This window comes from Ochlerotatus camptorhynchus, unplaced genomic scaffold (genome assembly GCF_037179485.1).
Source record: "Ochlerotatus camptorhynchus isolate MF236.1 unplaced genomic scaffold, CSIRO-AGI_Acam_v1.1 ptg000192l, whole genome shotgun sequence".
In the NCBI taxonomy this organism is placed as follows: Eukaryota; Metazoa; Arthropoda; class Insecta; order Diptera; family Culicidae; genus Ochlerotatus; species Ochlerotatus camptorhynchus.
In genome coordinates, this window is record NW_027040682.1 from 1,034,412 (window position 1) to 1,059,308 (window position 24,897).

At 39.5% G+C, this 24,897-nt stretch overlaps 1 protein-coding gene across 1 annotated transcript in view; it reads left to right on the top strand.

The window, feature by feature from the left end:
* Positions 1-13,631, top strand: part of fz2 (frizzled 2) — a 160,034-nt gene extending 146,403 nt beyond the window's left edge. Inside the window, exon 3 of the mRNA XM_065223409.1 lies at positions 7,153-13,631. Within this exon, the coding sequence (XP_065079481.1) occupies positions 7,593-9,548 (1,956 nt within the window). The 5' untranslated portion in view covers positions 7,153-7,592 and the 3' untranslated portion in view covers positions 9,549-13,631. The remainder of the gene's footprint in view (positions 1-7,152) is intronic.
* Positions 13,632-24,897: the final 11,266 nt, after the last annotated feature.

Consider the following 24,897-nt stretch of genomic DNA (forward strand, 5'->3'; position numbering starts at 1 on the left):
CCGTACCGATATAGCTGCACTGTATGGCATGGTAAGTCCCTTCAGCTCATAACCTCAAATTACACAAAACATTTGCTGCATTCTGGTGCATAATCCTGCAAAATTCGTAGGTATGCTCACAGCTTAGCGCAACGGAAGTCCCGATAGTGGTTTCAGTGTGCAATCAATGCTGCTGTTCTCCATATATACGGAACGCTATGCTGGTTCATTGATCCTGTTCCACTCACTTTCCATCACGGCTGCAAGCCAGCCAAGAATGGTGCCAAGCAAAGAGACGGAAACGATGGAAGTTGTTTTCCGAGAGCACGCGGATCCTAACACGTTCTGTGTGCTCCGGATTTCCCCCGAGAAATCGACCGCTACATGCATGATTGGTCGAATGCAAGAGGCTGCTGCGGTGCAATTGTTTAGTTTTCCAATTCAACCTGGTAATCAGAAGTAGAAATATACTCCAGTAAAACTTTTAGCAAAATACGAAAACCAATTGACTTTGTTGATAGATACTGCAATTAATTTCAAACCCCACAGAAAAAATAAACATGACAAAGCTAAAAGCACCCGGTCCTGTTCACTTAGCATCAAACTCCAACCGACCGAAAACCGGCCACACTCAAACTGCTCCTAAACGCCCTTTTCCTGTCTCAAACTCAATTAAAAGTGGACCGGTGATTCAATTTGGGGCCATCGATCGAAAAATGTCCTTTGGCAGCTGGATCCCGGAAGCTACGTATACACTACCGGTCATGAGTATGGAATCGCTTGGAAAATTATTACAACACTCAAATTGAACTTGAAAAGTTTGGCATCAGCCCAAGTAGGTATTGTACATTCTATTTAGATGATGCTAAACTTTTCAAGGTGATGTCAATATAAGTGCAATACTTTTTCAAGCGATTCCATACATATGACGGGTAGTGTACATCGTAACCATACCATACCATCATGGTTACTGGTCCACCGTTCCTCACACTACCCGGTAAATCCCGGCAAGTGGTTGCTTGCCAGCTTTAATGGACGTAATTTAGTAAAATTGCTCGAAAAAGCCATCTACATTCAAAGTTGCAAAATGGCTCCACTTCCATGGCTAGGGAAAAGTTTATCCTGTTGTTTCGGTTGCCCAAAATCCCGACCAACGACACACATATACAGACACACACACATGACACGTCATCGCTCCTATCTCTATCTCGGTGCGACATCATGTTGAAACGTTACAATGACGATGCATTTTACCGTAGGTACGGGGCCGAGGCCCCATATGGGCGGCGCGTTGCAGGATCCCAAACTTTTCCCGAACATGGCTCAGCGTTACAAAAACTCCTCCCTGTCAAGCGTACAGTGTTGGGCGCAATATTTGCTATTGTGTCCATAATATAGAATTGGTGGTCGAGAAAATGTCTGTGACCACTTTGAAACATTCGTTGAGCTTCAGTGGATTTCTTGGGGCGACTTGGGACATTCGGCTATTGAGACGGGGCCAGAGCACTTTTGGAACTTTTCCACAGAAAATCCATGACTTGCTTAAAAGGTATTCCAGACATCTCCTATTGAGGTTTTAAGGACTTGAACAAAAATTATCATGGCTCAATTCAAAAAATCTGTGGAAAATTAAAAGGGTCCACACGCGATTTGAACAAAATACCATCCACGCCAAATTACAAATCGATATGACTCGACTATCTCCAATTTTCAGGAAACTTTGCATAATGGTTTGTTATGGGCAACCATTCACATTCTAAAATTCGGTGATCTTGAATTTTTCATTTTTTTTCTAAATAACGTATTTTTCACTTTTCTATAAATCGTGGCACGGAAACGTTACTTCAGATAGAAACGACGTCGGAGACAGCGCTGCCAGATATACCGATTTATCGGTATTTGTACCGATTTTTTAAATTTTATACCGATTTATACCAATAGGTATACAAAAAACGTGTCAAAAGGAGGGAAGGGGGGGGGGGTTGAGTTTCCCAAAAATGACGTGACGTACTTAATGCATGCTCGCTTATGTTTGATACTATTTCGACTAGTGTTTCCATTTCCTCACCGTGTTTGGCAAAAATAAATCGAGAAACAGCTAATGGCTCATTTCGGTAATTCCTGGGAATCGGAAATACTTTTCTCTTTTATGTCACCGAAAAGGTCCACCAGAATGTTTTTTTTTTTTTACTTTCTGAAGTTAATTTAATCTTTCCTTAAGTTTCTTAAAACTTTCCCCTGGAATTTCCACCCAAATTAGTCCGTAAGTTGTTTTCCAATTCCTCCCGCTAAGTTATTTTGATTTACCTCGGGAGCTTCTTTTGGCTTCGCTTTGAAAGGTTTTTCCGTCTTCTCCCGCCAGTTTTTTTTTTTCAACTTCCCCCGGAATATGCGGCTAACTTTCCCTTGAAGGTTCTACCGATTTTCACAGCAAATTTCTTTCGACATGTCCCTAAAATCATTTCTTCCGGAATTTTTATCCCAACTTCTCTTAGAAGTTTCTTTAGACTGTTCCGAAAACCGTTAAGATTTCGCCGGAAGAAGCTTCTGACTTTTTTTAGAAGTCTCTTTGTAACTACCTCACGTAGTTTTTTTCAGCGTCTCCAGGAAGTTTATTCCTTCTTTTCCAAGAATTCCCTTTAAAATTCTACCTGAAGTATCATTGAAGTCTCCCAGAAGTTTATTTCGTCTTCCATTTCTCCATAAGCTTCTTCCGGAGGTTTTTCCAAGCTTCTTCTTGCTTTCCCTGGAAACGGCCACTCCTGGAATTTTCTTCCGATTTTCGAAACCTTTCTGGATATGTCATCCGATTTTTTTCGAAAGTTTCTTTGAATTTTTCCTAGAATTTTCTTATTATTTTTCTTGGAAGTTCCCCGGATATTTTTCCAACTTTTCTTAGAATTTTTCTTAAAATTCCGCCAGAAGCGATTCTTTCTTCTTTCTCTCGAAGTTTTTTCAGCTTCCTTTAGAAGCTAATTCAAACGTTCGCCGGGAATTTCTCCCGAATTTCCTGGATAGGTCGGTCTTAAATAGGGGTATGACTCAAAGCTTACAAAAACAGTCCAAGCCACTCCAATACGAATAATCCCTTTGTATCCTTTCTGCATCCTTCACGAGCATCCACAAGCTTTTGCAAGCTCTTGCAAACTCTTGTTATTGGTTATGAGGGATGCTTTTTGTTTATGCTTAGAAAATGGATATTTCGTCTTGGATTGGTTTGGACTGGATTTTTTAGCCTCGAAAATCTTAGAGTCATACCACTAACTTCTTAAGGCCCAAACGCAATGTGGGCGTCAGTGGACCGGAAACGGCAAGTTTGACAGCTGTCAAAAATTACATAAAGATGCCTATCAGAAGTCGATTTGGTTTTAAGTAGTTTTAATTCGACAAGTAGGCTTACTCAGATCGGGCTCTTTCACTGCCACTGTCGCTTCGCTTGCACTGTCATTGCGCTTGGGCCTGGCCTAAAGGCAGTGATACAATGGTGGAACATGTTTCGGTATTCCGGAGTGATCCGTTTACCCAAACATGACTCACATGGCTGTATTTAGTTGTATTCGAATATCTTTCATCAAAATCTTGATGATTGAAACGCAAGATATTGAAAAATACCACTTTTCCCGCATCCGGCCACGGCAGGACCTCGGTGATTGTCGGAATACCCCCGGAATTGTTCTGGGTTGGGTTGCGGTAAAATGAACCGCATGGAAAATCATTTACATTAATTGTGTGCATTCATTAACTTTCATTTGCCTCTAACCTTTTTTCATCAAAGAATTTTTTTTAAATGGTGATTGAAGCTTTTGTAGATTTTGATATAAGCTACAACCCTACGTTTTTTGTGAATTACTCAAATATTTGTCTCTTAGGCATGACCTTCTAGAGCGGAGAGAACTTGCTATTGTTTTTCAGTGAATGTAATTTACAGTCACTGAAAAACAATGGTGGGTTCTGTTCGTTATGATTCATAATGCACAAGATTGATTGATTGATTTCTTTATTATAGAGACTTTCAGCCGTTGGCTGGTTCGTCTTTGCATAATGCACAAGAGATACAGATTTGAGTTATTCACAAAAGCAAAATAAAAACTTTCTAAATTATTTTGCGGAAATCTGTTGATGAATAAAGGTAAAGGCAGTAGAATGTAAATGAATGCACCAAATGAATGTAAATGATTTTCCTTGCCTGCCAACAACCTTCCATAAATATAAAATAGGTAACTTTAACGGTTACCTTATATGCGCTTGAGGGTTAAGCATAATAAAAAACATTACATATAGAATAGACTTTATCGGTTCAGATGTAAATCGGTAAAATGAACCGGTACACAAAAATCGGTTTATTGAGCTACGCGAGATTAGCATAATGTATGCATAACAAACAATATTGCACTTACCGGTTCATTTGACCAATTCGGGTTTGAACCAGTCCACAGAAACACAAGTTCCTATACATAGAAAGCACACACTTTGAAAAATTCATGTAAATTTAGGTGCTCTGAGGGTGACATATACGAGCGTCAATTTTGACATAAATTTGAGTCATAACAGACGCGAAATATAGCTCAATCAATCGTACTTTTCGTCGAGGAACGAAGTTTTTAGTCTCGGAGCACTTAATATTACATGACATGTTTGTTTACGTCTCACCTTTTATGTCAAAGACGGATTCTGACGCGTGTAAAATTAGTTGTTTCTAAGTGTGTAGGTTATTTTAACGGTTCCCTTATGGGCGTTAGAGGGAGGAAAATTTCAACGTATTCTTATAAGGAATCTGAAGCGAATTTTAAGGTGAGTTCCATGAAGTTTCTGGTGCGTTATGCAAAGAATTTCATGAGTGTTATAGATAAATATTTAAATCAGTACACTGAAACAAATCGACATGTACCGTTTATTGGATCCATCTTATAACATAGCAATGTCAGCAGATTTATTCATTCTATGTGATGTTTGATAGATTCCATTGGATTATCACTTAAAAACTATGACTGTGATATGGAATGATTTCTATCGTAATTTCACATACTTAGTAATTGATAAAACTTTGCTTCGAGCGTGGCTAGCGATAGATAAGATGTATATGAATATTGTCTGATATATTTCATGGTGAAAACTGGTGATATATAACGGGAGGGAACAGACATCTAGAAACTAATAGAAAATCATATAAGTTTGCACTATGAGAAAATTCAATAAAATATACCTGTTTTCATGATGAATATTGCTCACTAAAAGATATAGCTTTTAAGATATTTATGTTTATTTTATTGGAGTTGCTTTTAACGATTTTTGACGTTTGTTGATATGTCGCGTGAAAACAGACATGTAGAAACTATTGGACAGTTATTTAACTTTGCAGTATAGGAAAACATGTATATCTCATTGTAATAGCTTCCTTTGATTTTTGACGTTTAAAGCTTGTAAACAGATCTATCCCAATCATTACATAGTCATATAGATTTGCCTTTTAAGAAATCCAACAGCAAACATTTGTTTTGGCATTGGTTTCTGGTATGAATATCGCTTTCAATAAAATACATCCTACATGATTGTTCTTCATAAATTATTGAAACAATTTTCAACGATGTTATCGTACACTCATTAAAATGATTAGTCGAACCTCGAGTCGAACTAAATATAGCTAACAACAATGATACTGCATTGAATAATCCTTGTTTATCATTGTTCCATAAGATAAGGGGTTCCTTAAAAGAATGTATTGAGATTGAAAAAAAAATGATTCTACTGCAATATTTACTTTGCTAAGATTCTAATTATAAGCCTTCTACACACACTTAGAAATTATCGCCGACTTCGGTAATTTTTACTGAAATCTGAACAGCTGAACTGTTCGGTAAAAGCTACTTTGAAAGTAAATCTCTACTAAAATGACAAGATTTGAACATTTAAACAAGGTTGAACATGTTTTGAAACTATTTTTTCAAATTCAATTGCCTTCAAAATGAGGGTCAACATTTTACCGAATGTTCAGTTGTTCTGATGTTGGTAAAATTTACCGAACACGGAAACAAAATCTTAGTGTGCACGGTTAATTCAGATTCCAGCACTAGTTCTCGAACTTCATGAACCAGTTCCATGAACTCATATAATGTAGTCATTGTTTTATTGCACACAGGAGCATTAAGAAAGATTTAAATATACACGACAATACCGAAACGGAGCATAAATTTGTCAGTGCTATTTTTCTTCACTCTAGCAAAACGAGCATAACGTTGCACTACATTCTGCTGTTCTGTTCTGTTCTTACTTCATGCTAATTGAACGAGCTCAATCTTGAAGTCAGCCGTGGCCCAGTGGAATCGAGCGCAGACACCGAAAGCATCACACCTCAACAGTTCTTGATGGAATCCTAAACCAGCTACAAAAAAAAAGACACAACTGTGAAAGCTCCCCACTGCCTGATGTTTATTTTTCGATTCATTTTTAGAAATCGATTAAATATATGTGTCAAAAGAAGAAGTAAATTTCATGTGATTTTCACATAAACTTTACTTCGATTGATTTATGACACATATATTATTATGTTGTGGTGAAAAGTAAAACTTATGCTTATGGGTTTTAAATCCATTTCAGTTAATAATTATAATTTGACCGATCAAATAAAAGTTACCAAATAATCAGCATTGCAAATGTATCAGATATTCATATAGAATTTACCTGACACATTTTCAATCATATGATTTTCATTGGATTATCTTATAGCGCAAATTTATTAGACTTCCACATAACAGGAATATGTCATATTGGTTCAGTGTAGGTACCAGATTGAAATTCAACCTTATTTTGAATGGAACTCAGAAAATAACTCATTAGACAAAATTATGATTCGAGTTAAATTTTCGATAACATTCCAATTAAATGTCAATTCAATAGAATATGGAATAATACGTCAAACCCAGATTGCCAATTTTGGCTGTCGTAAAAGTGCAATCCCCAACGCATTAGCAAACAATTTGCTCAATGGTGCTGCATGTCCAAAACAGGAAATCCATCGCCATCCAACCGATCTGTGTGTACACACTTGACTTCACTCATTTATGTCTAACATAATTTCGTTTTAAATTTAAATTCTCTCCCCGCCATATGATATTAATTATAATTTAATTTATATTCATTTCCTTCTCGTTTTTCTCTTTCTCTGTTATTTTGCAGAACCCCGGGAGTGTGATTCCAACACTACACAGTCATTGCTACTTTTCTCGCTCACCCGAGCACACCCGTCAAAAGCCATCACACACTGCTGCAGCATCAACTGATTTGGAGAACAAGTTTTCTGAATTGAATTTGCTCACACCCCCTGGAAACCCATCCCCCGAACCGTCGCCGTATCAAAGGACTAGCCTTCACGTATATCTGTTCGAAGAGCACATGTGACACTCCGGCGGCTACGACGACGACAACAACTGACAGCGAAGAGGAAAGTGTTTGCAAACCCTATGGCAGTAGACGGGCAGGAAGCGCAACGATGAAGATAATCTAATTGAAGTTTTGCACCCAGGCTGCAGGCTACCAGCAAACAATTTCGTCTCATTTTCGGACCAGAAAATTAGATTCGAAATCACATTCTTTCATCAGTCAACGCCGTATTCAGAATGACACGAACAACCAGAATCAGCTCGCTGACGGTGTGTCTGCTACTGCTGCTGTGCAGTACTAGAGCCGATTCGAGCTACTATGGTGGGGGTGGAGCAAGCCCTGCACCCCACCTGCCAGCGATACCGAAAGATCCTCACTCGCGCTGCGAGGAAATCACCATCCCGATGTGTCGAGGCATCGGCTACAATCTAACCTCGTTTCCAAACGAGATGAACCACGAAACGCAGGAGGAAGCCGGACTGGAGGTGCACCAGTTCTGGCCGCTGGTCGAGATCAAATGCTCGCCGGATCTTAAATTCTTCCTGTGCTCGATGTACACTCCCATCTGCATCGAAGACTACCACAAGCCACTTCCGGTGTGTCGGAGTGTGTGCGAACGGGCACGTGCTGGCTGTGCACCGATTATGCAGCAGTACAGCTTCAGTTGGCCGGAACGGATGGCATGCGAGAACTTGCCCGTTTCAGGCGATAGCGATAACCTGTGCATGGAACAACCCAGCGAAGATGATGGCAGTCATTCTTCGGGTGGAGGAGGAGGCGGCGGCGGCGGTTCGCACTCTAAACCGACTCGTAAATCCCACGGTTCGTCCGCGGGTGGTGCCTCCGGTCAGAACAACAAATGCAAGGGCAAGAATTCAAAAAACTGCCAAAATCCCCCAGGGGAAAGAACAAAAGAGTGCATATGCCGGTGTCGGGAGCCACTGGTGACCCTGGGGAAGGAAAACCTACTGCACAACCAAAGTGTCGAAAGGGTCGGCGACGTAATAAACTGCGCGATCCCGTGTCGGGGGGCGTTCTTCAGCCAGGAGGAAAAGGACTTCGCCGGGGTGTGGATCGCGCTATGGTCCGGCCTTTGCGGCATAAGCACACTAATGACACTCACCACGTTCCTCATCGACACCGAAAGGTTCAAGTATCCTGAGCGTCCGATTGTGTTCCTGTCGGCGTGCTATTTCATCGTGTCCTGCGGCTATCTGACACGGTTGTTCCTCGGACACGACGAAATCGCTTGCGATGGGAGAGCCATAAAATATCCCTCGATGGGGCAGAGCTCGTGTACGATGATCTTCATCATGATCTACTTCTTCGGAATGGCCTCGTCCATTTGGTGGGTGATCTTGTCGTTCACCTGGTTCCTGGCTGCTGGACTCAAGTGGGGTAATGAAGCCATCTCGAAGCACTCGCAGTACTTCCATCTGGCGGCGTGGCTGATACCGACGGTTCAAACCGTTTCTGTACTGCTGAGGCCTGCGGTAGATGGTGATCCAATTGCCGGAATTTGCTACGTTGGAAATACGTCGGTGGAAAATTTGAAGAACTTTGTACTGGCACCACTGTTTGTATATTTGGTGATAGGAACGACATTCTTGATGGCCGGGTTTGTGTCACTGTTCAGGATTCGTTCGGTAATCAAACAGCAAGGTGGTATCGGTGCCGGATCGAAGGCTGACAAGTTGGAGAAGCTGATGATCCGGATAGGAATTTTTAGCGTTCTTTACACGGTCCCTGCTACGATCGTTATCGGATGTCATTTGTACGAAGCAAACTTCACCGAGGACTGGATGACGGGGTTGACGTGTCCTTGCAAGGTGGGAACCGGAATCAGACAGAAACCTCTGTATTCGGTGCTTATGCTGAAGTACTTTATGGCACTGGCAGTGGGCATTACGTCCGGAGTGTGGATATGGTCCGGCAAGACGGTGGAATCGTGGCGACGACTCTGGAGAAGATTGTTTGGTTCGCCGGATCCAACCGGTGCCGGACAGGTTCTGATAAAGCCACGGCCACCACTCCCTCAGCCATATGCAACGTCTGGAATCGGAATACCCGGTTCAGCGGCAGCGTCCCTTCTTGCCACTCCGTACACGCAAACAGTCGGCAGCGTGGCATCCACTAGTCATCACCATCTGCACCACCATGTCCTCAAGCAAACCCCGCTGAGCCACGTATGACCTGGAGACATTGGCGGCGCTTCCACACTCACTGCAGGCTCTGGCTCGGTGGTTGATCCCCGGGCCGTGTCGGTCGTCGTAACGCTGCCAGGACCGCAACCAGGACAAGCCCTGAGTGACTACGGTCCAATATAGTTGACAGTGCGACCAGATACGACAGCACGATGGATACCTAGCAACGCAAGCGATCAGCTGTGACCCGGAAGCGCATAAACCGGGGAGGGACAACTCCACACATCCTCATGTCATATGTACGTGTGTGTTTGTAAATGTATGTAGATCGAAGTCACCGTAGTAGGCGTAGTAAGTCATTGAAGTCTGTGTTTACTTTGTACCACTTGTGTCAGGCGAAACAAAATGATGTGTGATGTAAATGTCGTTGTTTCATACTGTGTAGTAGTCATAGAGAGTACATAGTAGGCGAATGAAAGTGACACTTAAGGCAATGCGTGTACATTTCATTCTCTATTCATTAACAAAGAGCAAACTAGGTTAGGTCAAATGAAGTCGTGCTGGTCAAAAGTCGCACTGCTCCCTCCCTGTCGCCATCCATCTATCACTTTTCAACTACAAATCACTTGAAACCATCCTACACTAACGCAAACAAGCTATCTTCTACTCTAAGCTCTTATACTTAGGAAAAAGATGAAGCAGCTCTCTTTCTAGTCCAAGAAATAAAAAAATAAAACAAACGCGTAGAAAACTGATCCATCGACATACAATTTTATACATTACAATGAAGCGCAAAAACAAAAACATCATAAAACGAAAGGCATTTTTCTGCAAACATTTTAACATCGCAAAAAATTAACATTAACTGTCATATTTAATCGGTATGTGGTAGAAGACTTTCTAACTGTGAACTGATCATGTGTTCTAGTGAAACAAAAAAAAATATGTATAGAAGCAACCCTCCAGTGGATGTTTCCAACTGTGTGACCAAAAACAAAAACTAACAGACTCTATTCTACGTATGTACGTTCTTTTTATCAAGCGGAAGCCATCTTTCCACAAGCGAAATGAAGCATTTAAGAGAAAAATGACAATACTGTATAAGCAAGGTAAATTTTAACGCAATGAGAGAATCATTCACACACACACACAAACTCCCGAAAAACATTTCACTGCCAAAAAAAAACAAAGCGAAAATTCAGGTTACTGAACCGACCGGCTGCTGAATAAATCAGTCCATAAATCAAAACCAACAGCGGATTAGTCTCATGGCTCGGCGATAAAATTGTGTCATAAATTGTGGATGAGCCCCAGACTAACAGCGAGAGAGAAAACATGAAGAATGATAACTTTTAAAAGATATGGGACGAACCGGAATCGAGCGAAAAAGAAGTAATTAACACTCACACACACACACACACTCTGAAAGGTGCATTTCATGAAACTTTTATACGTAATTAGAATTAATTTACTCGTTTAGTGGTACATAAGAAACGGACGCAGCAGAACATTACCAAGCTGAGCGTTTGTAGAGAGCAAAAAAATATAGCAAACACACAAAACGGTAAAATGTTAGTTTTGACAGTTGAGAGTAGATTTTTCATAGAGTTCAGTTCAAGTTTTCAATTATTTTGGTCGTCATAATGCTTGTTTGGAAATGTCAATCAACCTTCACACACCAGCGCCATATTTTCTCTCTTTCGTTTCCATCCGCCATTTTGCCAAAATGCCGATTTTGCTTTCCCTTCTTATCACCGTCTTATCAACGGCACATTGAACACGTGACCTTTGTTTACCGTACCATCGTTTGTACCGTCGTATTGATTGTAGAAAAACCAGAGCCTACTTCGAATTGCCATAACTTCAGTTGTTGAAGATGTTTTTTTTACTTAGTTCGATTATTTACGTGTCTAAGCATGTTGTTTATCTTTGTACTATAATAGCAAACAACTAACCTAACCTAGACAGTGAAATTTCGTTCGGCTTTTCCCTCCAGTCCAGTGAACGGCGAGCGAAGCCAGAAAGCCTACTTTAATCGTGTGTGTACATATCAATAATTCTAGCTTAAAACTAAAACAAATCATTTTTGCTAACCACCGTCGTCTTTAACGGAGGAAAAGTGACTAATTTTTTAGCTGCTTTCGAAAAGAAGGACTATGTGAGCTGTAAATTATTTGTAATTTATTTAAAAATCGATTTTCGTTTTTAGAATCGTATCCCCAAAAAACCGACCGTAAGCAACCTAATACTGTACAGTTTATGCTTGAAAATCACTGCAAAACAACAACAATTTAATTAGCTATTATCGTTAATACAGCTACACCTTTATTGGAGGAAAATTGAAATCTCGCTTAAACGAAAAAAAAAAAACAGCAAACAAATTATCACAGGTTAAATCAAATTTTGTGGAGAAAACCAGAAAACGAATGCCTAGGGACAAAATTTAGCTCAAAACACTTCCGTGTGCCGCGAACTTCAACCCGTTCGGCGACGGATTGATCCGGATTCAAGCAAGGGAAGCACAACCAACAGTAGTAGCAGAAGCAGCAGAGAATACTTAACCAAAGTTAACCGCATCATTATGCGAAATTCAAAACAGTGATTATTCAATTAGAGACCGTGATTTTAATTTCTCGAACAGCAGCGGGGAAGCCCAGTCGGCCAGTTGGCCGGTGTAACCGGTGTTTGATTATCTACGAGCGCACTAATTTCACGGTGCAAACCAGGCCCCATTCACTGCTTCTTCTATCTCGTTACCCATAGATAATGAGGCATTGGGGTAAAGTGTGCTTTTGATTTCTAATCATTTGCTACCTCAAACATCTGGTTCTTCATTCATTTTAAAATGCAAGCTTTCAAATTTCAGTTCGCTTGACCATTTCGCCCTTCATTCCCCCCACAAGCCAGACAAATACGCTCGCTCCGGAAGGCCGAAATTGCTCTTGTAAAACAATGAATAAAAAAATCCACTGAAAATCGAGACGAGGTAGAGGAAAACAACCAAAACTTCCAAATCACCATAACGACCCTCCTCGGAATCCATAATTGATAAATTGCCGACATAAATATGCTGCTTCTAGATTTTCTTCACCCAACAACCCAACGAACGGCCATCATGGCTGACGATCGCAATAGTTTTCCTAGATCTGTGCTTCTGCAGTTCTTTCTCCAGTTTTCCGGACCGATCCCGTGCGAAACTGGCACATAATAATTATTTACGAAAAAAAAAACAAAACAAGCTGAAGAGAATAAAAACAAAATAACAAATAATAAAACAGAGTCAGAGACGGTCAAACTCACAAAAAGCGAGATGAGAGATGAAAAAATAGGAACACAGCGTGGAAAAGTACGCGAGGCGTGAGCGTGAACGAGAACCCGAGAAAACGAGATGATGATGTTTGCACGAATGTTAATTTCTTTCTCCTTTGACCCCGCACTCATCAACTTCCGACCTGCGGCTGCATCGTTCGTTATTTCATGACAACTTGAATCAATTAAATTTTTTCTCCCCCACTCTTTCCAAACACTTGAACCGCAGGATTTTTTTTTTTTCATTCGTAATCAGTTCGCTTCCCATCATCAACCTGTATAGCTTCTTTTGTTTCTTCTGTTCTTGTATAGATGCCCTTACTAACTACTTAATCCTTCTACTTATTTATCCCCAGTTTTATCCCGTCTCCTATATTTATTTTGTTTTTGCGAGCAGAAGAAAATTTGCGCTAGAGAAACAGAATAAAGCAAAACGGTGTGAATGAAATCTGGTTTTAACAGATATATAGACTGTATACGAATATTTTGAATTATTATTATTATTATTATAAATAAACGAAACAAAAAAGTGAATTACTGTATTCAAGCATAGTTATTAACCGATAATCATGCAATTGTGTAGTGATTGGCAAGTCGTAATGTATAAATTAGTAAGAGGAAGAAAAGATAAAAAAAATCGCCCATAATATAATAACAACATGGAAGCAAAATTTATACACAATAACAATGGATAAGAAGAAGAAGAAAAACAACCACAAAAACACAGTGGAAAATCGAAATGCAAGAAAAGTAAGGAAACTTATATATAAAGTGAAGCATATTTTTAATTGTTTAATAAATTATTAAAATAATAAAAACCAATTGCTAGATGTTTATTGTGAGTGTTGAATGATGACCATGCCATAAAGAGTATTACATTAACTACCAACTTATCCCATGGTACTGGGTGGGGCGATCTATATGACGACAATAGAGCGGCTATTTTTTACGATTTATGTGACGATTTCAATTTGACTATTTTGAATACTGGTGAAGCGACACGTATAGCAAAACCTCCGGCTCGAGAAAGCCGACTCGACCTATCTTTGTGTTCAAGATCGCTATCATTGGATTGTCAGTGGAAGGTTATCAATGATCCCCATTTGCCAATCATCATTTCAATAAAGTGTGGCCCTCACTCTGCAGAACCATCTCGGGTTCCATTTGATCTTACAAGGAACATCGACTGGCAGAAATATGCAACGGCGGTGACAATCGGTGTCGAATCAATAGATGCGCTTCCACCATTGGAAGAATATCGATTCCTAGCCGATTTGATTTACAAAAGCTCACTGGAAGCACAAAAAAGAAAAGTTCCAAGTGCACCCTTTAAAAGGAGACCAGCCACACCTGGTTGGGACGAAGAATGCACAAAATTGTATGTAGAAAAATCTGATGCTTTCAAAGCTTTTCGTAGACACAAAACCTCCACATACTTCGAGGAATATTCAAAGCTTGAGACAAAGCTGAAACAATTAATCAAAGCAAAAAAACGCGGTTATTGGCGCAATTTCGTCGAGGGACTCTCACGAGAAACCTCAATGAACACCTTGTGGAGGGTGGCTCGCAACATGCGTAACCGCTCATCTTTCAATGAGAGTGAAGAATACTCCAACCGATGGATATTCGATTTCGCTAAAAAGGTCTGTCCGGACTCAGTTCCAGCACAAAATATTCTTCGAGAAGCGTCTCCTAGCGGCGGCTCTCTGGATAGACCATCCAGAGATCCATGCTGGTGTTCTCTATGGCTCTTCTTTCATCGAACAACTCCTCACCGGGAAGCGATATGATTAAATTCAATCTTCTGAAAAATCTCCCAGATATCGCTAAAAAACGCTTGCTAGACTTATTCAATTCCTTACTAGAAAACAACATTATACCGCCTGAATGGAGACAGGTCAAAGTAATAGCCATTCGAAAACCTGGCAAACCAGCGTCTGACCATAACTCATACCGTCCGATTGCCATGCTTTCGTGCATTAGGAAATTGTTGGAGAAAATGATCCTTCGGAGACTCGATCAGTGGGTCGAAACAAATAATTTGCTATCAAATACACAGTTTGGGTTCCGCAAGAGCAAAGGAACAAACGATTGTCTAGCGCTGCTTTCCACAGATATTCAACTGGTCTTTGCACACAAGGAGCAATTGGCTTCAGTATTCTTGGACATTAAGGGGGCTTTTGATTCTGTCAGACAATCTGCACAGATGTGGACTTTCTGGAATTTTAAATAATTTCTTGTACAATTTGTTGTCAGAAAAGCAAATGAACTTTTCCCTTGGACAACTGACAACTTCCAGAATTAGCTACATGGGCCTGCCCCAAGGCTCATGTCTCAGCCCTCTTCTTTATAACTTTTACGTCAAAAATATCGACAACTGTTTGGCAGAACAATGCACGCTAAGACAACTTGCAGATTACGGTGTGGTTTCCGTAAGAGGTCCACATGCCGTGGACTTGCAAGGACCATTGCAAAATTCCTTAGATAACTTGTCTTCTTGGGCTATGAATCTAGGGATCGAATTCTCGCCGCAGAAAACTGAACTGGTAGTGTTCACTCGAAAGCGGTACCCAACCCAAATGGAGCTTAATCTTTTAGGCAGAAACATTACCCAATCATTGTCTTTCAAGTACCTTGGGGTCTGGTTTGATTCAAAGTGCACTTGGAATGCCCATATTACGTATTTGAAGCAAAAATGTCAGCAGAGGATCAACTTTCTCCGTTCAATTTGCGGCACATGGTGGGGTGCTCATCCGGGAGACCTCATAACGCTTTATAAAACAACTATTCTCTCTGTTCTAGAGTACGGCTCTTTCTGCTTTCTCTCGGCAAGAAAAAGTCACCTAATAAAATTGGAACGAATTCAATATCGTTGTCTGCGTATTGCTCTAGGCTGTATGCACTCAACGCATAACATGAGTCTCGAGGTTCTGGCAGGAGTAACACCCCTCCAGAACCGTTTCTGGGAGCTCTCTCTCAGAATACTAATCAAATGCGGAGTGACGAACACACTTATAATTGCTAATTTTGAAGAAATTCTTGGGCTGAACACACAATCTCGATTTATGAGAATCTACCACCACTACATATCATCAGATATGTGTCTTCCTTGTTATACTCCAGACCGTGTTCACTTCACCAATCGCAGTTCCTCAATTGAATATGATCTGACCATGCAACAAGCAACTCATGGGATTCCCGATCAACTTCGACCTATTATTATTCCGCGTATTTTTACTGAAAAGTACCAACAAGTCAATTGCATAAAAAGATATTTTACAGATGGGTCCCGTCTCAATGGATCCACTGGCTTCGGTGTCTTCAATGAAAACTCTAGCGCCTTCCGCAAACTTCAGGAACCTTGTTCCGTTTTTGTTACTGAGCTGGCAGCAATCAACTTCGCATTGGGGATGATTTCCAATATGCCCACAGACCATTACTTCATCTTCTCGGATAGTCTCAGTTCGATTGAGGCTATTCGGTCGATGAAACAAGGTAGGCACTCATCTTATTTCCTTTCAAAGGTAAGGGAGCAGATGTGTGTGCTGGTCGAAAGATCATATATGATTACCTTTGTATGGGTCCCCTCACATTGCTCAATCCCAGGCAATGAGAAGGCGGACTCTCTCGCAAAGGTGGGCGCGCAGGAAGGCGAATTGTATGACAGGCAAATTTCACTCGATGAATTTTACCGTTTAGTGCGTCAGAGTACCTTTTCGAGTTGGCAAACCGATTGGGACACTGGAAATCTTGGACGGTGGTTACATTCAATTATTCCTAATGTTTCTTCGAGAGCGTGGTTTAAAGGCTTGGGCTTAAGTCGTGACTTCATTCGCGTGATGAGTAGACTTATGTCCAACCACTACTCGCTAGATGCTCATCTCAATAGAATAAACCTCGTGGACAGCAACATCTGTCGGTGTGGAAACGGTTACGATGACATCGAACACGCAGTTTGGCAATGTACGGATAATGACGCCGCCAGAGAGCGACTTTTGAATACCCTCGAGGCCCAAGGAAGACAACCCTATGTTCCTATCAGAGACGTGTTGGCAACCCGTGATCTCTGCTATATGCAGTCCGTTTATGTTTTTCTTCAAATGTCTAGTATAAGAATTTAATTTCTTTTGTCTTTTGTCTCTCTTTATTAGTTTTTGTTTGTCTTGTCCCCCCGTCTCGATGAGTCTCATCGTCGCCCACTGGTCACCCACCATAGCCGGTCGAACTCCGGACGAAGCTAGAACAGCACTACCGTTCATACTGGCGACAACGCTCTGATGAGACAACGAAACCCTACCCCAAGCTCCTCCCCTGATCCTTTCCTTCGACAATGTACCCTTCTAACCTCGAGTAAGCCGCGAGTAATCGGCCCAACTCCTACTAGACATAGAATTAAGTGAATTTTGTTACACACAGTGAACAATGAATTATCGGCTCCGTAAAGCTAACGCGATTGAGCCTTCCAAATAAACGAACTAGATAAAAAAAAACTACCAACTTAAAGAGTCAGTGTGAAAGAATGGGTCAATGGGTCCCCGGGGTGTTTTTCGATTTGAGTGTAAACTTGGTTGTCAAAAGTTAATTTCAGTCATACCTCCTTTCTTCATCTGTGTTCTCTAAGGCGGTAGATGATAGCATCATGCTATTCTCAGAGCACTTCATCAAATTTCAAATGGAACATTTGGTAAGTATTTCCGAAATATCCGCTGTTTTGATTTCGTCCACCGGTTTGACATGCTACAACTATGGAAGTATGGAATTCTATGTTGATTGAAAAACGATTTAACTATTGCCAGTAAAATACAGCTATACAAATCAATCATCTCTCCTCATCTAGACTTTTGCCCATCCATTTTATTTCTGTCCAATGCAACACAAATATCAAGATTACAGCGCTTGCAGAATAAAATAATGCGTTTGATTTCAAGATGTAATAGATTCACTTCCTCAACTTTGATGCTAGACGCCTTACAATGGTTGTCGGTGAAGCAAAGAATTGTATATTTGACTATGGTGTTCATTTTTAAAGTAGTTAACGGTTTGCTGCTATTTGTGTGATCGAATTGAAAGAGGAAGTGACTATCATAGATATAATACTAGAAACGCGGATGAAATAAGAACACCACATTTCTTGACTTGTGCTTCACAGAATTCATTATTTTTTAAAGGAATAAATGTTTTCAATTCGATGCCTAGACACATCAAACGTTCAACAACATTAGCAGAATTTAAAAGACATTGCATTTCACACGTTAAAACTGTCTTTTGAACGGTTATCCAGTGATTTTTTTTATGAATTGACAAATTATGTATCTTGACGAAGTTATTTTTAACGGATTATTTTGTATGGATAGCTGTTATAACGACTTTTTAATAATTATTGTAGCACTGCAAAAGTATTTTGTTCGCCACGATGGTGATGGTGGATTTTTGATATTTGATTTAATAGTAGTAGTAAAAAAAAATAGTAGTCTACAAAGGTTTGAGCCTCGCGCGCGTATTACGGATAGAGGACTGAATTTAACTTTTGATAAAAAAAAATGCAATTTGAAGCTTATTTGGAAGATACCTTGAGTAAGTAGTATGTTTTCTGGCAAATGTTGGGGGTTCGTGAGCATTCCTGACATTGCTGAAAATTATGATAGCATCAGATTGCGGGGTTGCTAGTGTAATAGGATGTTTTGTTGATTGTTCATTAACTCTTTATTGCTTGTAATACTTATGAATATTTTAGGTGGACAAAAAAGGCGAACTAAGAGGTGGACGCCTGAGCTTTTCAAAATGTAGGGTAACCAACTTGAATTGGACCCCTACATATTTTGGACCCTTTTCATATATTTTCCTCGCTTACTGTCTAGTTTCTTCAAATTCATCTGGGTTGATGTTGTAATTACATTCTTTCAATTACTTGCTATGTCTCAAGATCATTAGTTCACCTCAAATTGCTTACAATTGCTCAATTTATGCAGTTTTAGAAAATGTTATCGAAAAAGTTTCATGTTTCGACGTTTGTCAAGAGGAATCGGCGTTAGTGTACTTGTTTTAAATTTGGTCTAAAATATACAATTCAATGATTTTTTTATCAAATCAGTTTATCTGACTTTGGAAGATGTATTTCACGTGTTTATAAAGATTTCACCTTAAGATTTTACTTAAAAAGTATTAAATAAAAAGTGTCCAAAAAAGATCGTAAAAAAATGTTACCAACTTATTTTGGACACTTATCAAATGAGAATCATCAAAAGAGCGACAAAAAAAATTCCGGTTGGTCGGTCGTGCTATTATCTCAGATTTCTGATTAAATTGGTAAGTAAATCAATCAAAATTATATGAATTCATTGTTTTTAAATATATTTCTTGTTTATCAGGCGATTCAAAATGGGAAAAACGGCAAAACACGTAGAGTGGTCCACTCTGAGTTTTCCTAGTTTTCCTAGTTCCTAGTTTTCCACAAAAGTTTTCCTATCTCTCAAACGCATTTAACTAAGGGGCTGTTCATAAACTACGTAGACGCTTTAGAGAATTAATTAATTTATCTTTATTAGGGAGGCTTTCAGCCTTGGGCTGGTTCGCCTCCAACGTTTTAAAGAGGTGGGAGCGCTTGGCAGATGTCTACGGTCCATAATTTTTTTTAAATTTTGTGTTTGAGACTGTCTTCTACGGAAGGGGGGGGGGGTTGAAATCTCTCAAAAACCGTCTACGTAGTTTATGAACAGCCCATACAAAAAATAATATGGACTGCAAGCATAGAGTCAGGTCTCCGTATTAAGATTTACTTCTGAATGATTTTTTTTATGGTATGATCAGTTGTTTCCTTATGTTATATTATATTTCCTCCGTTACTAAACAAGCTAAATATTTATTACAGTTAACCCCCAAAATATGCGGATAATAGAGAAAATGTAAATGGAAACCGCGTAAATGGTGTCCATTCTACGAGGGTTCTGACTTAATTGGTTACAACATGGAACATCTCGAGATCCTGACCAGATAGAAAGTTACTGTCTTTGCCAAAGTAGTTCTAGAGATCATAACCTTTTTGCTGGTGGACAGTACCCAGACAACCAGAATGCACGTATATTCAAAGTTGTTTTCGTGATATACAAACATATATACAAACAAACAATTCGTATAGAATGCAAAGAAATGGCTTATACGTACAAAAGTGGAGGCCATATACGTGCATATTTTAATTTAATTTTAAACGAGTTGCTTTACAATCATATAGGATTTAATTTCTAATAACAAATTCATTTTGAAAAATCTTACGATGTAATCCGATTTAATTTGTGATGCAGTACGACGGAAAAATGAGTCATCGCATATAAGTCGGAAATTTGCATTCTATACGATTTAACTTAAACATAATGCGAGGTTTGCCATTATTATATGCGATTTTGACTTAAACTGTAGCAATTTACGATACTGTCTGTACATTGTTATACGACTTCTGGTTGTCTGGGTAGTTCAAAATTTACTCACTACATAGCGCTAGTATACATGTGAAGTTCTCGCATGTGATATATCTCGAAATCCTGACCAGATAGAAAGTTACTGTCTTCGAAAAAGTTGTTCAGGAGTTCAAAGCCCATAGTTTAGATTTTTTTTTCACTATATGGTGCTAGTATATACGTGAAATTCTCATATAAAATATCTCGAAATCCTGATCATATAAAAAGTTACTGTCTTCGGCAAAGTTGTTCAGGAAGTCAAGGTCTTTTTGCTGGTGGACTTAAGTTCAGAGTTTTCTCACTTTGCAACGCTAGTATACACGAGGAATTCTCGCATATAAAATATCTCTAGATCCTGACCAGACAAAAAGTTACTGTCTTCGGCAAAGTTGTTCAGGATGTTAGGATCTTTTCGTTGGTGTACAGTAATTCAGAATTTTCCCTTTACGTGGCACTAGTATGCGGGTCATTCAGAGATATTTTATATGCAAGGATTTCCCGTGTCTTTCTACGTCACCTAGTGAGAAAATTATGTACTTTCCACCAACGATAGGGTTTGATCTCCTGGACAACTTTGCCGATTACAGTACATTTTTAGCAGGTCTTGAGATATATCATATGCGAGAATTGCACGTATATACTAGTACCATGAAGTGAAATATTCTGAACTACCGTTCACTAGCCAAAAGGCCTTGATCCCCTGAACAACTTTGCCCAAGACAGTAACATTCTATCTTGTCATGCTCTCTAGATATTTTATATGAGAGAATTTAACGTGTATACTAGAACTACATAGTGAGAAAATTCTGAACTATTCTACACCAAGCAATAGGCTTTGACCTCCTGAACAACTTTTTCAAAGACAGTAACTTTCTATTTGGTCAGGATCTCGAGATATATCATATGCGAGAAGTGTATATGTATACAAACGCCACGTGGTGAGAAAATTCTGAACTACTGTCTAGCAGTCGAAAAGTCTTGACCCCCTGAACAAGTTTGCCCAATACAGTAACTTTCTAGCTGGTCAAGAACTCGAGCTATTGTATATGCGAGAATTACACGTATATACTAGCGCCTCGTAGTGTGAAATTTCTGAACTACTCCACCAACTAAAAGAGCTTGACTTCCTGAACAACTTTGCTCAAGGCATTTACTTTCTATCTGGTCAGGATCTAGAGATATTTTATACACGAGAATTTCACATGTATACTAGCACCACGAAGTGAGATAATTCTGAACTATTGTACACTAAGAAATAGGCTTTGACCTCCTGAACAACTTTGCCGAAGACAGTAACTTTCTATCTGGTCAGGATCTCGAGATATTCCATGTTGTAACCAATTAAGTCAATCCCACGTAGTATGGACACCGTTTACGCGGTTTTCATTTACATTTTCTCTATTATCCGCATTTTGGGGGTTAATTGTAATCAAAGTTTAGCTTTTTTAGTTCAAAACAAGTTTTTTGAGGAATACAAGTTGGTTTCAGATCGATTGGCAGCAACAAAATGGTAATGGAAAACTCATATGTGTTGTACAAAGTACAACAGCGTGAGTAACGGGGGGTTAACTTTTATGCATACCGTAAAACGGAGTGTAATTGATCAGCGGGGCAAAATTGATCGCTGAAATTTCTCGTGATATTTTTTCATGTGTAACATGTTTTTCGTTACTAAGCGTACGAATGTATCTTTGTATACATTGTAAAAATATTATGCATAAGTACAATATTGGGTATACTCAGCGATCAAATTCACCCCGCTGATCAATTTCACCCCGTTTTACGGCACCTTCTTTGAAAATTTTCCCACCTAGACGGACCTAACAAATGCGAGATAGGAAGAATTGACCGTCGTAATTAATTTTAGGCTCATATGTTAAAAGAACTTCAGCATGTCCAAAATATATTCGTTCCCATTCAGTGTGTCCAAAATATATTATGGACACTGTCCAAAATCAAGTGGAAGGGTCCAAAATATGTGAATATCATGATGTGAAAAGAATTATTTTTCGAGTATATATCAATAAATAAAACATCTAGTGACATTTTACATCCAAGATGAGTAGCTTTCGAACACAACCGCATGTAAATTGCATAATAATAATAAACAAATAATATTATTTTGACATAAACGTGATCTCACTTCCTCTAGGGGTCCAAAATCAGTTGGTTACCCTATATCGCTGTGAAGCAACTGTAAACTCTAGAGGGAATTTATATCTGTAACTGAAACCAGTTCGATTTTGTTTGCCAACCTGGTTAAAATGTCATATTTAATTATCTTAAAGATAAATCGTCCAGCTCAAACCTTTGTAGGGGTAAGAGGTGGGACCATCATCATCATCATACAACTGTAATTTTCTTCACAAAACTGGCAACCACTGCTCATTTCCGTTTTTCACTGTGTTTTCACTACCGCTATTGACAACAGTCCCATAACGTCATAAAGGGTGGTTTACCAAATTTTGCACCGCTAAGCACGTGTATTTCGTTATTTTGCGTTTTACGAGATAAAAAAAAACGTTTTTAAAGTAGGAACTCCTCAAGAAACCTTTGAATCTCATTCATGAAGCATTTCCAGGGCTCATCAGAAATTATTGAAATATTGGTTGTAATATTTATTTATTTGTTTATTTACCGTCAATCAGTGTAGACCGCTTTACAGTTGTTGTCTTAAGTGCTACACTTTTGTCTTTGTTATATATTTTTTTATAATATGTTAATATGTTAATATTAAGATCAAGTTAAAAAAAAATACTTCTTGCTGACGTTATGCGAGGAATTAAAATATTGCTTTGATTTGGTTTTTGTCATTGTAAAGTCAATGTTATCGCAGTGCTTATTATATATGTCCATCATTTGGTTCAAGGGTTCAAATTTGGTATAATTCGTACGATGACGATTTGTAGCAAATATATTTCTATTTCGTAAATGCCTAGATGGTGTATATAAATTTAAGGATGACAATAGTTCTATTGAATAAATGCGATGTGATATGATATCGTTTACGAATGAAATCATAGCAAATTCACGACGCTCTTTTAAAGTTTGGATATTTATGAGCATACATCGAGCTGTGTAAGATTGCAGAGGAAATACAGTCCAACCTAACCTGCGAGGTGCATACAATAGAAACTGATTTTGAACGGACTCTATTCTTTCTTCGTGTGTGATTGAAAAAGGAGACCAAACTATGCTGCTATATTCTAATATCGACCTTACATAAGCAATGTACAATGTATACGGATACGTATACGGATCGTGAAAGTTATAACAGAAACGTTTTATGAAACCAAGCATGTTGTTAGCTCTGTTAATAATTGTGTTATAATGATCTGTGAAAGTAAGTTTTGATTCCAAAATAACACATACCGTATGCGTGATAATGTTTGCACCATCGTACAAAGAAGGTTCCCGTTTCACCTGTGCACACAATGCCTTGGGTTTCTTTGCATGCACGTAACCTACAGCTCATACCGTAGTAGGCTGTGTATAAAAGAAAATGATTTACTTAGTTTGACAGTTGCACCGGTTTTAGACCGATAAAAGAAAGGACAACTATCCGCGAAGGTGGCCACAGGTCGTCCGAGGTCAGCTCGGGTTCCGAGGGTTATCGCTGCTATCAAAAGGAAGATTCGGGTGAATCCAGTGCGTTCAATAAGGAAAATGGCAAAGGAACACGGGATCAGTGACTTTACGGCACGGAAGATCGTAAAGGAAGATTGCGGGGTGAAGTCGAGGGCACGGAAAAAAACTCACATGATTACCAACCGCAACCGGGAGCTACGAGTCGAACGATGCAAGAAAATCTTGAATCTCTTCCGGTAAAAGACATGGCCGACGAGCACAAGAACGTGTACCTGACCAAGCATCCTGCTAGCTTTATGGTGTTTGGATTGGTGGCTTCCGATAGCAAAAAAAAATGGACCCGGTGTTCATTCCAGAAGGCGACAAGGTCAACACGGAGGTCTACATTGGGATTTTAAGTAAGTATGTTCTTCCGTGGATCAAAGAACAGTACGGTCCGAAGTCAAATGTTGTATTTCAACAAGATGGGGCTCCGTGCCACACCTCGAACCGCACTCAGAAGTGGTTGCAGGAACGTCTTCCGTTCTGGGCGAAGGATATGTGGCCGCCATCCAGCCTCGATCTTAATCCACTGGATTATTCAATATGGCGCGTCATGAAGGCCAAGGCCTGTTCTAACCGCCACCCAAGTACAGCAAGTCTCAGACAAACATTGACCCGTACCTGGAGAGAAATGGGTCCAGACTACATTATTAGAACCTGCCGTGCATTCCGGCAGCGTGTGGAGGCCGTAATTGCAGCAAGTGGAAACTCGATCGATGATTATCATAGTTTAAGACTCTGAGAAACATCCCACCTTTAAATAAATTAAAAAAAACTCGAAAACGAAACTTTTGAGATTTTTTTTTAATTTTGACATTGCTCAATGGTGCAAACATTATCACGCATACGGCAGATCCCTGACTCTATCACACTTTTCTATGGTCTGATTTCCTAAAGTGATTGTTATATCGGGTAGGATTCGCTTCTACTAATGGTAATTGAGTTACATGTTTTCATATTTAATTGTAGCAGGCTTTTTTAACACCAAGTATGGAATACCTGTATTT